The sequence below is a fragment of the Pseudochaenichthys georgianus genome, chromosome 5 (assembly GCF_902827115.2).
Source record: "Pseudochaenichthys georgianus chromosome 5, fPseGeo1.2, whole genome shotgun sequence".
In the NCBI taxonomy this organism is placed as follows: domain Eukaryota; kingdom Metazoa; phylum Chordata; class Actinopteri; order Perciformes; family Channichthyidae; genus Pseudochaenichthys; species Pseudochaenichthys georgianus.
The window spans coordinates 5,057,186-5,075,342 of record NC_047507.1 but is presented as its reverse complement, the minus strand read 5'-3'; the positions used below and the strand labels follow the sequence as shown (position 1 = coordinate 5,075,342).

Below are 18,157 nucleotides of genomic sequence, written 5' to 3'. Positions count from 1 at the left end.
ACATTGATTGCGCAACAGTAGATAAGATTACATGTTAGCCTGTTGCTCTCAATAATCACTCGAGTCCCTTTAACTTAGACAACAAAGCACTGCACAATAAAGCTACCATTTCACTGTAAGAATGGATTTACCTTCGCAAACACTTCGCTGCTGTTCACGTTGACACAAAGCAATGATGACTGACATCCAGAAATGCCTCCGTCCACCTCTGGTGCGTCCTCCGAAAGGTTTCTGATAATCCGTTTTAATGACAAGACGGCAACAGGGCCCTTCTTAAAGGAACACTAATTAGGTTTCACACGTTTGCTTTGTCGGTGTTTGGTGTGGAATTTACACAGCTGTGGCTTTTGTTATCCACAGCCTTTTTTCTTTAATTCAAATATCACATTTGACCTCTAAAGCAACAGTGGAATGGGGAACGTGTATCCCTGCTCTGGGGTTTGGGTTAGAGTGTTTCAGGAGTTCACTTGTTATGAGATTTCCATGCTAGCCTTCAGCCTCTGAGTGGGCAGCAGGGTCGAGCAGTGCAGCGAGCCCCGGCACGCTGACTTCCACAGAACGCAAATCAAGCTGGATTTATGTGCTGGATTTGGAATCTCTATGTGTGTGTGTGTGTGTGTGTGTGTGTGTGTGTGTGTGTGTGTGTGTGTGTGTGTGTGTGTGTGTGTGTGTGTGTGTGTGTGTGTGTACAGTGATTGCAAACCTGCTGCCATAGATGCTTATCTGCCTGGCAGTGAGCCCCATCTCTTTCATTATCATCTTCGTATCGTGGTAAATTGGGCGAGGCTGCCTCCGCTCTTCACTTAGTCTTTATTTAATCAGGTGGTCTCGTTGACATTCCACTTCTCATGCATGAGATGGCTGATTACGAAACCAGAAAACAAATACAAACTTCAATCTTAGTTAAAATAAAGTAGAATTGACTGCATCGCGAAGCCTTGCACCGCTTCGCTGCCGTTGCTATTTCGGTCAAGTTTTTGTTCGTTGAGCAAAAGATGCTGTTTACGATGACGTCGTACAGATCATTTCTTGTGCACTTTTTGAGACAAAGGGTCCTCACTTTCATACAGAGGTAGTTAACAGAAGGTTACCAGCCAGTGCTGCTAGCTTACTAGCTATGTTTAGCTCCGAAGACGGGTGAACAATCCGTCACATTTGCATTACTTCCACTAACTTGGTTTTAGAACTGCATCTACACAATATAATGCTATACTACCAGTCTAAACACTTAAAGCCATGTATAGGGTCTATAGTTCAATTATTAGATGCTTACCTAGTTGGGGAAGCAAGTTCCACCTTTGATATTAAAGTAGAAAAGTATTTTATGAATGGACCATGTGTGTTCAGCAAGTAAACAGGGCTGTTATGCAACCTGTAACCCCACAGACTAATCTCATGAAAGGCTTCACAGCCATAGAAGGAATGCTAGGCTACCACTCTAGGACATAGCGGCCGTTAGCCAGACATGTTAATATGTTTATTGTACAGTTTTATTGCAGTACCGCGGTTAGCCGATTGGATAAATTGCCAGCATATCCGATTTGTTAATCCAAGGGAGAAATAAAAAGCTTGATAGTCTTGTTGTGCCTAGATACGGTTGCTAAGCCATGATTGGTCAATTATTGTTTCGGGCAGGGGTTAAAAAATAATAAACAATGTGTTTAATTATAACAATCAATGAAGCTCAGGGACGTAAATTAATCAAAAATATGTTTGTAATGGATGAAAGCGGAAAGGTGAGACTGCTAAAAATAAATAAAAACCGACTTAGGACAAAACTACATGTACTGTAACACCCCCGAGTTTAATCATGGTGATATAGAAGAGCTTTGCAGGGTATTAGTCAGTTCCCTGCCGGTGTTGTGTAACATTAGTCTTTGATACGGCCATTCAATCAGCACCTAATCCTTTAATAAAGAGGAGAACATCATTAGAGTGCCAGTGTTTCAGTTCCTCGGGGAGACGCAGCGATGTGAACAGACTGGACACTCTGCCAGTGAGAGGAAACCCTGGGAACTTCACTCTATAGACGAGTGTCTTAAAGCGCCGGGCTCTCGCCTCCTCTTTCTGCTCCGATACACTTCTTAGACAAATTCTTCAAAGTCTGTATTTCGGGAACAGAGAGAAGCGCTGACGTGATAGCCAGCATGAAGACTTGAAGGCTTATTTTCAGGGGGGCCTTTGTAGCCTGTGAGTGGCAGTCTGAATGTGGGTCATTCTGCTTGAAAAACACGGCTAATCCCTCTTTTATTTCACTTTAAACCATTTTCATAAGAAAGAAATAACATTCGAGGACCAACCAGTGTGTGTGTGGCTGCTGCGCATGCTTCCAAATGGGCTGCAATCTGCACACGTTCCTTTTAATTGACCGGACAGGAAGCTCTCCAAGGTTTGAGGCTTGAAAACACAGCAGTCTTTATTTGCCGCAGTGTGCAAGCTTACCGAGGATTACAGAACAAACGGCTCGATCTTAACGCGGACTGAAAAAGACACCACTGTTCGCTGCTATCAGATGTAAGCATGGGGCATTGCGGTATCCACAGCTGATCAATTAAAAACCATCACTTCCAGTTTGCTTCTTCTCAGTGAAGGTGTGGCGTTTGTCTCAGGGAGCGGCTGAACTTTATTTGACTTGGAACAACTTTTCTCTTTCCAGTTAAGCCCTTTAGCATCTCCGGTTTCATGCGTTGGGTTTTTGAATAATCCTCAGAGGAAAATGAAAAATGTTCTCTCAGGAACTTATCAGTGAAACACAAAAGGTAGAGAATTGAAAGCAGACACAACTCTAAAGTCTTAATTGGGTATGGCAATTACCCCCCCCCCTAACCGTCGAATAAGAATTCAATGTCCACCCTTTATGATCGTTATCAGTCCATTATATATATTGAAATTGTAACAGTTCAAAGCTTCTTAGCCTAATTTCTACTGTTTACATTCACATGCTAAATCATCATTACAATGCTAAGCAGCTTATATCAGTCCTTTGTTAAAACTGTATTGTTCCACAGTTGAAGATAAAGATTGCGCAAGAATAATATTATTAGAATTAAAAAAATTTGAACAATTTGATTCCAGCGATGGCATCGATTCCTGTATGTGTGTTACGTAGCTTAAGTAACTTATATAAGTTAAGTACATTATGTTGCACCAACAGCTGTTTCGTGGGTAATCCCATCCACCCCACTTCCTCCCGACATGGACGGTTTCACTCACTCACCATGTTCATTATATTATGTCACCTCAGTTCCTTCTTTGCTCTTCTCACAATTAATACTCCAACTAAAGTACACACACACACACACACACACACACACACACACACACACACACACACACACACACACACACACACACACACACACACACACACACACACACACACACACACACACACACACACACACACACACACACACACACACACACACACACACACACACACACACACACACACACACACACACACACACACACACACACACACACACACACACACACACACACACACACACACACACACACACACACACACACACACACACACACACACACACACACACACACACACACACACACACACACACACACACACACACACACGAGGGGCTCCTGGTCGACACACTGTTGGAGAGGCTCAGCCTAATGGGACATCCAGGCTAATCATCCTTAATCAGTCAGATGTGACCGCTCGTACACCACATGTTGTACTCGCAGCGGGGTGCATACAACACAGATATAAACAGTAACAATGTGCTTGTTAAAGCTAATTCTTTAATCAGCAAACATTAATTATATACCCACTGTGACAATCAAGTGAACGCACGGCTGCTCTTTCATAACAACAGCTGATGAATGCATATTAAGAGCATTGAAACAAACCTCTTATGTGGGGTAGAAATCTGACGATGATTATTGAAGTCATCCCAACTCAAGCCTCTTTCTAATCGTGAGCAGAAGGACTCAAATCAATTGAACTAAACTTCATGTTAACTTTGGAGGAAAGCGTATTTTGTCCCAGATTACGTTTTTCACATCACAAATACCTTTCTAAGCGGTCTGCAGAAGAGCGTTCAGTGAGGAGGTTCGGTGAGTCCAGCAGCTGACTTCTTACCCAGAAGACCCAATGAAAAGAGGGTGGGTATAATTTGAGAGGAAATCTACATTTTAAACAACTCAAGGTCAGAACAGCTCTGAGAAGTATGAGTTTAACAATGGTTTGGAGCAGGAGTTCAAACAAAGCATGATTCAGTTTAAAAGGATGTACAGAAACACTTTTTTGGAAAAATATGAGAATGAAGAAAGGATATTGAAGATGAGAAATGATTGTATATGTATGTATCAGGTTCAGGTTATTTATTTGTACCCGTATGTAGATTCTGTTTGCAGAGAAAAATACAAGGGTTCCATCCTGACACTAAAAACAAACGCAAACAACAGACACATCTCTAATAAAGGACTAGTAAAAGTACAAGTACACCCTGCTCAACCTGCTGGATACATGTAAATGTAGGTAGGAATAACTTGCATAATGATTTAAAGGACAATCATTGATCGAGTAAGGGGTGGGAATTAATAAGCATTTGCTTCCTGCTGCTCCCTTTCGGACACATGTGATTTATTATTATTATTAATATGAAGACTTTTTTAGTTTTTTTGTTGAATATACAAATTATTACCATGAATGTGGATAAATACTGAATTATAACAATACGGTATTCTGTTTTCCACATTTGTTATTTTTTAATCTGTTCGAAATAAAGAAAGAAAGAAAGAAAAGGCAATGTGGACTTTCTTAGATGTGTGTCTTTCATTTGAATACTTAGGTCAACCCACACCACGATTCTTTGACAAACAAAACCAAGATGCACCGGTCTAAAGCTTTGACTGTTATCCAGGAGAAAATACTTTCCCCCACACAACGATAAGTTAAAGTATGGAAACTTTGTTTCAGAAGACAGGGTGGGAGCACAAACTTGAATAACTTACACTCTAATAAGTGTTTAAAGATGTGCAGACGGTCATAAAGAGGTTATCTTTCCAATAGGGCCCATGGGACGTGATAATTATGATCAAGATCCAATAGAGGGACACTATCGTTTCTCCATATGAGTGGAGTGCGGTGGGGGGTGTTTGATGTTGTTAAAATCTTTACCATCTAATGAGCAGCATCAATGTTATGTTATGTTTGCACCCCCCTGCTGGCTTCTCTTAGTCCTGCCCTGCTGGATTGTCGGGACGTTGTTATATCTCTGCCGTGCCCGTGATCTCTCTTTGTCTGAGATCTGACGGCCTGCGACGGCTCCCCTGTGACGGCCGGCCACCTGCTCCAGAGTCGAACAGATGTGACTGCACACCAGGGCCGATCTTAGCCGTTATTAAAAACACACAGCGTCTCGGAGCCTGTGATCCCGGCTTTGTCTCTGTACGCCGTCTGGCCTCATTACGGGGGCTCGGGACGAAAGTGCATCTTTCGCAAGTCCCTTTTTTCTGGCGACCGCTTTGATGACAGGGGTCTCTGGCAGCGGGGGCGGAGGATTTGAAAGGATGACGGGCCGTCTTGTATAAATATTTTCATCTAATTTCTCTGTCCTCCTGACCCAGAAGGCGTCACGCCGAGACCATCTGGCGCGGTGTCAACTTGGCTTCTTGAGTCGAGCAAGACATCTTTGCAGCCGTCAAATTCAGAAATAAGGCTAATTAGGGAGTGGCACTCGAGAGATTCAGAAAGGAAATGTTCCAGAGGGCTGATCTCTAAACTACATTGCTCCGCAGATAAATCAGTTTCAGTTAAAAGGGCCTGACGCACCCAGGCAAAGGTTGGCTGTAGGCCAATATCGGATCATTGGTGGGCGCCGATTGCCCTACTATTGCCCTAGTGATTGCCGTGTGTCCTGGACCGTCTGCCCTTTTGAACCCTTGCCTGCAACCTTTCAGCATTTTTGATCAACGAAAAAACGATGTCAGTAACAGAAATAACTCTCGTCTGTTCAGCTTAAGGATATCAGTGCATTGGAATAGAAGCTGAAGTGAGAACGACTTCTAAATTCAAGAGCGACAACAGAGGATCTTTTCACGTCACATCCTCATCGCATATTTATTTGGATATCTGGAATGAAGCTGTAAGAAGAAGTTGTGAGCTAGAGTTGTGTTGTAGCTTGTAATCCTGGGGTCTTACGTCTTCCCTTTTCTAATGACAAATATCGACTTCTGCCACCTGCCGAGTTATTTCCTCTCATGCAGTGTCGTCTTTGTGGTGTGTTCAAGTGCCACGGGAACGCAAACAGATACGAAACAAAGCGAATACGATATCAAAAAAGTCTTCCGTTCACACGAGACCGCTCGAAAGCGCTGGAGACGATGTAGTACATATGCCGGGCCTGTAAGTGGCGCTGTACTTCCGCCACAAAATACACCAAAAGCAGTGAAGAAGACCCCCGAGCATGGTTGCCATGGTTGCCCTTCTGTTTATTTTCCGCGGTGGATTTAGCAACATGTAGTTCATGTAGTTCTCCATGTCCACTTGTTGCTGATGGTTGTGGTAGAGGAGCTGTAGATGTTGCACTAACATCTGTAGCATGCTCAGTAGCACTAGCTACTGACCGTGCTACAGCCGTGATCAGCGGAGGTGGGGAGAGGCGGGGCTATGGCTTCATCGTCATCAGGAAAATGATCGTATAGGACGTACACACGGAGCCGTTTGGCCCTCCAGAGCGTTCCGTCCGCAGATCTATCCACCTTGGGACCCGTTATCGTTTTAGGGGTCCTTTTCCGCGTTTCCGTTACGGCCTCGTGTGAACGAACGGGCAATACGCGAGAGAAAAGTAGCGGATACAACCGTTTTCGTTCCCGTGTAAACAGCAAGATGCAGGCAATGTGAGCAGCGCAACAATTAGCTTCCTTTGCCACCATTTCTTTAATTTCAGGTTTGGTGTGTCGGGAACAGAGAAAGATATCAAGAGAGACTGATCCACAGACCTTGGAAAGCAACGGACTTAGAAGACGAACAATAGTCCGGATCGGTTTGGCATGGCTCAGCCAGCTTGTGCCGAGGCTCTAATTAAGCTCTGGGTCGAGTACGAGCTGCTGCGCGGCGCCACGGCCATTACAGAGCGCTTCTCGAGAGATTAAGAGCTAGGACTGTCAAACAGAGTTTCCAAGGCCTCTACCTTAAAGTCCCTGACAAAAGCAGCTGGGCTTACATCTCCACATGGTGCTTACCTTTGGCTTTGAAGAACGCACCGAGGGGTTCGCTGCTGTCAGAAGGATCAAGTTTAAAAGGGAACGCTGAGGAGCTCGCTGCTGCTCAGGTCTTTAATGATCATAACAAAAAGGGAAAACGCTTATCGAAAACGCCACGTTGCTGTGTGTCTCAGACCTCAACACCGTTTGATCAGTAAATATCTATCGGAACTCAGTGCTTTGAGTTTTCCTTTTAAAAAGAACAAGTGCTTTTGAGAAAATCTTAATTAATTCTCTCCAATAACATTAAAGTCATCAAGTCACGGGAGTATTTATAATCCTGCCTTCAGTTAAAAATAAATAATGCGCAGTCTGTTGACTTTCACAAAATGGTAGAAAGCATATTTTTCATGCTTCCAACATGGGATTTTGGAGCTTAGGTGTTTGATGAACTGGAAAGATTTCAAGTGTTCGTGGATTATTAAGTCCTCAGAGATGAAGGCGAGCGCAGAGTGGGCGCCTTGCCAAGCTCGCTGAACAAGAGATGAGACCTCAGAGTACCCCCCCCCCCCCAGAGGTACAAGCAAAGGATGTGCTCACATACATTTCATTCAACACCATCTGTACCATGAAAAGGCACAACATACATGCTTCATAAAGTAAAGAAAAGGATTACGTCCACGTTCTTTGGCCACAACCGAAAAAACAAGACACAGTGGCAATGTTTGATAGTATATAGCACTCATTGTCACATCCGTCAGAGCAAGAATCAAGATACGAGTCCTTGAGGGTACGTCTGAGTGTTTCGCACCCATCGCTGAGACCAATCGGTCCTTAGAAATCCATCACATTGTTAAAACAAATATCAAAGGCTGCGCACCACACCACAAATGCTTGACCAATGACGAGTTTGTCATCATTAACCCGTGCTAGTAGTTGTACATTATGGATGCACCGTGCAGTCGGACATATGTAATGATTAAACAAAGAGTGTCAAAGAGTTGGACTATTCGCTTCTGCTCCATAATGTGTCCGGTCCTACATAGGTCATCGAAGAACTCGCCAGATCTCGTCATTCTGGATAAGTAGACGAACTATTAAGATTTGTTATATTTTACTGTAATTCAGTCGCTCTTTGTGGTAAAGGCACATAATTACATTTGCAAGATGATCCCTAAGAACTCATCCAGGTCATAAATGATCAAGGTTTTGCTTTCAAGTCTAATGTGAGTCAAATCTACAAGCTACAGGGCTACATGGCTTCAGGGCTACAGGTCTACAGGGCTGCAGGGCTACAGGTCTACAGGGCTGCAGGGCTTCAGGTCTACAGGGCTACAGGGCTGCAGGGCTGCAGGGCTGCAGGGCTACAGGGCTTCAGGGCTGCAGGGCTACAGGGCTGCAGGGCTACAGGGCTACAGGTCTACAGGGCTTCAGGGCTGCAGGTCTACAGGTCTACAGGGCTTCAGGGCTGCAGGGCTTCAGGGCTACAGGTCTACAGGGCTACAGGGCTTCAGGGCTACAGGTCTACAGGTCTACAGGGCTACAGGGCTTCAGGGCTACAGGTCTACAGGGCTGCAGGGCTACAGGTCTACAGGGCTGCAGGGCTACAGGGCTACAGGTCTACAGGTCTACAGGGCTACAGGGCTTCAGGTCTACAGGGCTGCAGGGCTACAGGTCTACAGGGCTGCAGGGCTACAGGGCTACAGGTCTACAGGGCTTCAGGGCTGCAGGGCTACAGGGCTGCAGGGCTACAGGGCTACAGGTCTACAGGGCTTCAGGGCTGCAGGTCTACAGGTCTACAGGGCTACAGGGCTACAGGGCTACATGGCTACATGGCTACAGGGCTACAGGGCTACAGGGCTACAGGGCTTCAGGGCTACAGGGCTACAGGGCTACATGGCTACAGGGCTACAGAGCTACAGGGCTACAGGGCTACAGGGCTTCAGGGCTACAGGGCTACAGGGCTACATGGCTACAGGGCTACAGAGCTACAGAGCTACAGGGCTACAGAGCTACAGGGCTACATGGCTACAGGGCTTCAGGGCTACAGAACTACATGGCTGCAGGGCTACAGAGCTACAGGGCTTCAGGACTACATGGCTGCAGGGCTACAGAGCTTCAGGTCTACAGGGCTACAGGGCTTCAGGACTACATGGCTGCAGGGCTACAGAGCTACAGGGCTTCAGGACTACATGGCTGCAGGGCTACAGAGCTTCAGGTCTACAGGGCTTCAGGGCTACATGGCTACAGGGCTTCAGGGCTACAGGGCTACATGGCTACATGGCTTCAGGGCTACAGGGCTTCAGGTCTACAGGGCTACAGGGCTACAGGGCTACAGGGCTACAGGGCTACAGGGCTTCAGGGCTACAGGGCTACATGGCTACAGGGCTACAGGGCTACAGGGCTTCAGGTCTACAGGGCTTCAGGGCTTCAGGGCTACAGGGCTTCAGGGCTACAGGGCTTCAGGGCTTCAGGGCTTCAGGCCTTCAGGGCTACAGGGCTTCAGGCCTTCAGGGCTACAGGGCTGCCTGATGAGTTTTAAAGACATCCAAACCAGAGCAGCTGTGCAGAGGGGAACCTTTGCTCGATATCCCTTTCAGTTGTGGTTTGCTACAGTAGAAGAAACATTGGCTGGCAAATTACAACAGGATAGACAGATGATTGGTCGATAAATTGACAAGTTGAATAAAAAACAATTCATACATTATTCATTATTCGATTAATTATTATATCATTTAAAGGTAGGGTGGAGAAACCAGCTCGAGGGCACGAGATAAGTTTGTGCCCCGATGGAAGGCTGACAGGCAGCTAGGCCATCCAGTTACTTTAGCCGGGCCGGCTCAGATGATTGGTCGTGCTTTTTACAGCGCCACGGCTTCCACATTTTTTGATGTATTTTTTGTCAAAGCATTTCATGTATTCATTGCTATCGGGACGTTAAGAGCGTTCCATGGAATATAACAAGTATTTCTGAAGTGAATGACCTACCCCACCTTTAATGATATGTTTTCAGTTGGGTTGTTGGGTCATTGGTTCTTTGCTTCATAAGTCTGTTTGTCAGAAGGATTACTGTAACATTTCAGGAAATTTGGTGGAAGGGTGGGGCCAAGAAAGAACCCATTCATCTTTTGAGGGGATCTGAAACACAGAGGGCACACACACTATGTTTCCCATTTGAAGACTGTGTTGGTGGACGTCTCCACTCTGTGCCCTTTTACTTTTGGTACCTTATCAAACCCAACTTCTTTTTTTACCAAGGTTTTCATTTGCTAGTATTTGAAGTGACATCTGAAGCCAGTTGGGTTGGACATTTAGTTTATCACTATTTAGTGATTTCATTACTCAAGAAAGGATTTGCCAGATTGTTGGATGGTGAATTTATTTTTTAGCTGCAGCCAAAACGAAAAGGCTGCCATGGTAGAAACCAAACCAGGCACCAATGAAAAGAGAAAGCTTCCCATCCAAGATGTGGGTCAAATGTTGGGTTTAATTCCTCCATTGACTTCCAAAAGCATCAACTTGGTATGAAAACAATATACATTCACCGAGCATCAGAAAGGACCTGCTATATCTCAAGTCGTGTCGGGCCGGGTGATGCTCGACTCGTCTCAGGGCAGCAACGTGACGAATGACTCTCTCTACAGAGCCTCGGTGGCAGATGTAGTAACTGTCAAAATGAAAGACTGCTGTGATACGGAGAGAAGAGGAGCCTGCCAATCCAAGAGACTGACAGCAGCCATGACACCGTGACAGCAGAACAACACAAGTGACAGCTCTCTTCCAACCACCATGTTTTTGCTTTTATTATTGGTCTGCTGGGGGTTTGAGGAGTGGAGGGCTTTCTGACCCCAATATCAGCACCCATAATTCACTTCGTATGTCACTTCGCTACTAACTACTAGTACTAACACCCCTCTTTTTGGAGACAAGCAAAAACCTTTTAGTGTTTCGACCCAACTATTCTCGGGCACAATGTCAGTATTCTCCCATTATCTCCCCCTGACGGCAGGGAGAATAACGAGCGAGATCCACAGAGAGCTTTATCATTACGTTCATTTCATGCAGCCACGCGGCACCCTGCGCAGTAAATGGAGATGTAATTTAGCGTGATTGAAAGATAACACTTGGCCGGCGTCCATTACGGATGAAAAGAGCGAGGAACAACAACAGATTGGAGCATGGTATAGAAACCCGGTCCTCCAAAGATGTGCCACAGACTGTCAGAGTCTTGCATTGTCTGCTGTCAGGATGTTTTTCAGTCATTAGATTGGACTGCCACTTGAAACCAAACGCACTCGGATAAATAAACCGGAGTGAGCCGTCTCAATTAAAGTTGACGGCGCAACAAAGACGTCGAGAATGGAAACATACCGTGGGGCATCACAGCAAGTGATATACCCACGTGTGTTTCTACTGGCAGAATATATGATAATTCCAGTTTCATTAAGAATTCAATATCAAACATGTTCTTTTTTTTGCAAACTACAATCCATTTTGAGAATATAGCGGGAGAAAGTGGGTTCATGCCGAGTTCACCTGACGGCAGAGACGATACAGACGAAGACGGTTCCTTGCTTTGACGTTTTTAACCATGTCTAGGGAAATGGGCTTAAGGAAGAGTTGCATTTGATTTTTTTCAACACAAGTCCATCAAGATCAAACCTTAGGAAACAGCTAGGGTTTACTTATCCTTTCCAAATACATCCTTAGCCAAGAATGTATTTGGAATTTCAGGAAATGGTGCGACGAATTATAATTTTCATCATCCATTCAAATATCCTATGTCAATTAATATTAAAAAGACTCTGTTTAAGTCTTGAAATGGCTGTTTTGTCTTTCAATCCAAAAAAAGATATTCAATTTACATTAAACAAAGACAAGTAGTACATCTTCACATTTGAGGAACTTGAATACGATGTTTTTGTAATCTTTTCTTTTAAATGTCAATTAATCAACTAATCCATTAACTGTTTAAGCACTAACTAGGCTTCTACTCAAGTATTGTTTCACATAACCAGTTCTGTTATTGCCTTTGTGAAAACATTCCTCCCGCGTGTTAATGATGCATCTTTAACACGCCCGCTCTATTTTCTTTGGTGTCAAAAAAAGTGCTAAACAAGCACCGGAGTGTTAAATATAAACTTTAGTAAAAGTCAAACAGGGGTGAAAGCGGGAAGAAGCTCAGAGTCAGCATTCAGTTGACAATGAGGAGGTGGGCAGTGATCGGCACACACACTAGCAGGCACATTGAGTGAGCTGTCACCTCTTCATCACCCCCCCCGCCCACCTCCTCTAAGCAGCCACCTCCCGCTGACCCCATGGCCAGAGTTCAGGCTGCTCAGCTGCGGGAGAAGAAGCCCACAACAACTCCACTCAACTGACCACAGACACACAAGCGTAGCAAAGTCGCAATCAAATACTGAAACTGAGAAAGTGCAATAAAACAACCTCAAGTATACATGTGCAATTCAGAATATTTTCCTTTCAATACATTTTTCACTCTGTAAGCAGTACCAGCTACTTCCATTTTAATATAGTCATTTGTGTTAACTATACTGCGACCTCGTTTTTTACTTATGTTATTTAGTTTCACATATTGTGTGCCAACTTAAGTCTACTCTTGTAAGAATGAATCTGCACTCTTGCAGCAACTCCACTCAACTGACCACCGAGACAAAAACAAAGTCACGATAAAATACTGACACTGAGAAAGTGCAATAAAACAACCTCAAATATATACTTTTTTCAATCTGTAAGCAGTTCCAGCTACTTCTATATATTTAAACTACACTGCTACCTAGCTTTTTTAAACCATGGTTTACTTATCCGTTATCTTTTTACATATTATGTTTTTATTATTAACAGCATGTGCCAACTCTTTAGAATGAAGCTGCAGTCTTGTATTACTAAATGTTACTGTGTATTTGTACCACCACGGGGTCACGAGCCTTCAGCCACTCTGCCCCGTCTCTCTCTCCCACAAGACATCCGCAATATGGACTCACTCCCAACCTTCACATCCAGCCTGAAAACACACCTTTTTAAACTTTTAAACGTATTCAATATCTTAATACTTTTTCTAAACTGATGGTTGTTTTTAAGTCTTTGTTTTAAAGTCTGGTATTACTGTGTGATCTTCTTTGTTGCTTGTATTTAATTATGCTCTGTCAGGTGTCCTTGAGAGCTTTGAAAGGCGCCCATAAATAAAATGCATTATTATTATTATTATTATTATTTACTTGCACTATTTTAACTATTGCTAGTGTTGCACTGTTGGAGGAGCCTGTGACCTAAGATCCCATCGACATATCTCCACTGTGCACACATGACAGTACAAGCCTTGAATCTCGTTGCAGGACAAATAAAGGAATTCGGATAAAACGAGTGTGAAAAACTCTTCTGGAAAAGGTCCGCTCACAGTACCTGAAAGACTTCATAGAGTAGTTTGTATTGCTCCTCAGGCTTCTGCAGGGCACAGAGGCTGCATCCCATGGTGGAGCAGATCACACCATCCAGACCCCCCCTCCAGCCCCTCGGGACGGGAACAGAGCAGCAATCTTCTTCTTCTCCTCCTGTCTGAACTGAGTGCCTTGACTTCCCCCCAGCTTGTGGCTCTATCTCTCCCCGCTCAGCCTCGTCTCTCTCAAACACTCCCCCCCCCCCCGTCACCTCCTCGCCTCACATGCTCCCTCCCTCTCCGACGCTCTCCAGCTTTCTGCTGAGCTTACGGGCGCGCCTAACATACACCCCCTCATGTTTATTAAGTGGCCCGCTCATTGACTATTCATGAGGGGCCCGCTCATGAATGGGCTTTGCCGACGGGGTTGTGATGAAAACTTATTAATTAATAAGCATCATTAGGTCCATTGTGCAAAACACAAGTTGAGTCTCATGGGCCCCAACATCTTGTTTGGTAACAGATCCAGACCTTTAATTTGAAATCAAGGCAGTGACAAGAAGACATGGATTTATGACTTTATATATACAGTCTATGTATTTAAGGCAAGTTTATTTATATCGCACTTTTCTGTACGTGCTTTACAAAACAAATTAAAAGGCTTTTTAGGAATAAATACAGTAAAAACACATAATGGCATTTTACAACAGGCATGACAAAGCAAAGATAATAAAATAATAAAAATAAACACCACAGGTATTCGATACATGTTTAAAAGGCATACTGGAGTTCGAATATGATCATCTCAATTAAAAGCAGCGGCAAAAGAGATATGTTTTTAGACTCGATTTAAAAATAGTAACCGTTTCTGCGGACGTGCACGATTTGGGTAGTTTGTTCCAGAGTGTCGGGCATAACAGCTAAATGGAATACTTCGCCCCCAAAAAGACCATTTGTATATCAATTAATCATCACCTGTTTTCTCGAAGCTTAAAAAGAAGACTTTTAATCTGAAATCCAAAGAGCATCAAAAAGACTAATCTATGAAATGTATTTAAGGAATAATATTTGTTTATCAATGAGCACCACATCACAACATTTTGAATAATTCTCGCATGCATTTTCAATAAAACCGTATTGTTTGCTTTAGCTGTTACCATTTAAAACTCCTCCACATAAAGACTTTTACAGAAGGGCAAGTAGCTTGCTCCCCGAGGTTAACATTGTTTATTAGATTAGATTCACTGTATTGTCATTGTGCAAAGTTCAGGTACAAGCCAATGAAATGCAGTTAGTGTTAGGGCTGCTCGATTATAGCAAGAATCATAATCTCGATTATTTGTGTTAATAATTGACGATTATTAAAAACGATTATCCATTTACTTTGAAAACATCAATTTATTGGAGAAGAAAAATTTGAACAGTATGTTTTAACAGTTGATTACCCTGAACTTTAAGTATAATTAAACTGAAAATCCAATAAAAAAAAAAATTAATAAAAAGAAAAAAGAAAAAAAATTATTAATAATAATAAAAAAAAAAAAAATCGTTGTATTTCGATTACGTTGTTTTCGTAATCGTTGCAAGCCATAATCATAAATGCGATTAAAATACGATTAATTCAGCAGCTCTAGTTAGTATCCAACCAGAAATGCAAGATGTGCTATATAAATATAAACAAGGTGCATTTTATAAATACTGACTATACAGGGAGCATTGAATGAGGATAAAAACTACAATATACAGATGCAAGTATTGACCGAATATTAACATAGTAGTGCAAGTGCAGATTGTATGTACACACAGTAATATTATAATGCAGAAGTGATTTGAAAAGTAAGGTTTTGGTAAGAACGCATGTGTTTGGTAAGTCGAGATCATAAGACTGTGAGACTTGGATTATACGTGACGTGTCGCGAGAGATTGTTAAAGGTTATTTTTATCATAAGATAATTATTGTTATAACCAAGCGCCAGTACAACTGAACGGGAGAGTGGCTATTTCTTTTCCATTTTAAAATGTCGTATTCATCTTGGAGCGTTCCAAAAACATTTTTCTTCCAGAATTCGAGGCAACACAGGAAGAGTCATTGGCGTCACCTGTTGTCCCGTTGGAGGGGAAGTATTCCTTTAACCGCTAACTATCCGTGATTTAGTCGTCCAAATCCATGCTCCGTCTGCAGCGTTGTTGCAACACACCCGTTCCGTGCCCCAGTTAAATTAGCACTTGGTGACCTCTGGTTTACTAATCCAGCGGCAAGAGACACTGAGCATTCTTTCCTCATGTAAGTCTTTCCAAATACACAGACCCAAAGCCAGGGAAACCAAATAACCCAGATACATATTTATGTTGGCGCTCTCCATTGCGACCATACAGACTCCTACCCAGAGGACAGTCTTATGGGCAGTGTCACACAGTACAGTTCTTGGTGTAGAGTATGGTTTTATAAGCCTGACTTGGCATCTGTCTCTCCGTTTGCTCAAAGCCAACCAAAGACAAATGTCCATTAGAGGCCAGAAGGGCAACACATGTTGTTGCTGGCTACAATCTGTTGGTGTTAAGGGTCAGACACGGCAAGCTTTCCCAGGCAGGAGACGAAGCCAGAGTGTATTTAAACGTCACCGCCTCCCGATTCAATCTTACTATCGTTGCGAAATACAAAAGGATTGGTTCAATTAAGTCCATTCTGGTGCTAAGCCACATACCTGGATGGATTTCATAGCAGGGGGGGTTGGTCATGAGGGAGAAACCCTGCCTGCTGGTGATAGTGGTGTCCCCCTGCCAGATGTGTCCACTGATCCCTATCTACCAGCAGTTCCACACTTCCTGCGCTTCTCCAAGACGGACGCAATACTAGCGCCGCTCGAAGGTTTCCAGTCAAATGTCAAAGCAAATTCTATGATAATTTCCTCAAATGCCACAGAATAAATAAACATCAACACAAAGCAGAATGAAAGCTGATTATATTTAATACTATGCAAAGATGGAGACTTTAAAATAAACTACAATAGTCCTGACCTCTACTATGTGTACAACATTTTGGGGAAGTTTGATGAGTCGACAAACAGTTATTTTGTAAACATCTCGTACACTGGTTGCCATCTTTTATGTATAGGCAAATCAAACTCCTGCCTCAAGCAAAGTGTATTTTACTTAAGAGTTTTCTTTTCAGCTTCCCCAATTTTCAAATTTACATAAAAACATTTTGGATAATGAGATTCCACTGTCTCATGTAATCTCCGTTTGTCTTCTGTCCAACAGCAATTACCCAAAGACTGTCTTCAAATACATTCCCATCTCGTTCCCGTAACCACACAGAACACTGGACACACTGAGAAACACGAAAAAGAGAGAACCTTCGGGCAGAACAATATGGTAAACTGTGAAGGTATCTGTGTGAACTTAACAATCATTCATAATTACTGCAGGCTTTGCTTGTCTGGATTCCAGGCTCAAACTTTTATCCGGATGGGCATGAAACACGAATTCTACGCTCACATTCGCTGCGCTGTCGCTGCCCGGGGCTGGGATCAGTGGAGAGTTTCAGCCGGCGCTCTCGCCCGCCTAATCTTTCTTTCACACTGAGATTATCCCATTCACAAAGTCAAAACGCAGACAGTGCTCTGATGTGAACAACCTGGTAGTGGTTGAATAATGAGCAGCTTGAAAATATGGAGCGAAGAAGTCAACTGTGTTCAACCACAGAGTTTCGGCGATCATTGTGTTTCGAGATTGCATTGTGTCGGTACTGATTACATGTCTTGCCCTCACTGGGGACAAAACCTTTTCTCTCCATCCCTGTGGTTTGGTTTGCGTCATCAGCATACACGCACGCACTTCAGCTTTTATTCATTTCTGGTCGAGACGGTGACCAAGCGATAATAGTGTCACGCTATTTGTTATTATAAACATCAACATTTGTGCTTTTTTTCCCAGCCACAGGAGGTCTCGAGGTTACCACATCCCGTACCAATTAGCAATGTGGTGCTTGGATCCCGGGCACTTGATCTTTGCATGGTTGGATCATTCATATTCATCGAGGCCATTGCTTCAACTCGAGCCACAGTGGGATCAGGTGGCGATGGCTGCAGCGTTCAACATCCCTATGTGGTTTAAAACTGTGTAGTGCATCGTCTTCACACCCTCTGAGCTTTTTATTCACCTCGCATCAATTAAAAATGGACCTAGAATTCTAGAAGGAAATGTCACAGTTGTTATATTGGCAGCAAGTCATTACTAGTTTCATTATCTGTTTTGGTTAGTTGTCTACTCAACAAATACTTGAAATGGTTTATTTTCTACAACCAATAATCCATATTTAATCAATTATGATGTAAAATAGTGAAAAGTGAAAGTTCTCACATATGAGAAGCTGCAATCAGCATTTATAAATATTATTTCCGTTTTTTCCCGGTTTGGATATTATGTTTTTCAGCAAGATCACAGAAAAACCACAGGACCTATTTACATGAAACTTATAGTGCGTTTCCACTGCAGGCCTCGCTTGGTTTGGTTAGGCCTTATTAGGCCCGGCTCACTTTAATGCTGTGCTTCCATTACAGTTTAGGAACTGGGGCAGTT

At 43.3% G+C, this 18,157-nt stretch overlaps 1 protein-coding gene across 3 annotated transcripts in view; it reads right to left on the bottom strand.

Annotated features, from left to right (window-relative positions):
* pdzrn3b (PDZ domain containing RING finger 3b) overlaps window positions 1–18,157 on the bottom strand; it is a 112,720-nt gene that overhangs the window by 11,958 nt on the left and 82,605 nt on the right. Inside the window, exon 1 of one of the 3 annotated variants that reach the window (XM_034083353.2) lies at window positions 13,603–13,802. The exons of the other annotated variants lie outside the window; for them this stretch is intronic. Coding sequence (XP_033939244.1) covers window positions 13,603–13,671 — 69 coding nt within the window. The 5' untranslated portion in view covers window positions 13,672–13,802. Of the gene's footprint in view, window positions 1–13,602; window positions 13,803–18,157 lie in introns of those variants that run through there. 3 annotated transcript variants of the gene reach the window in all.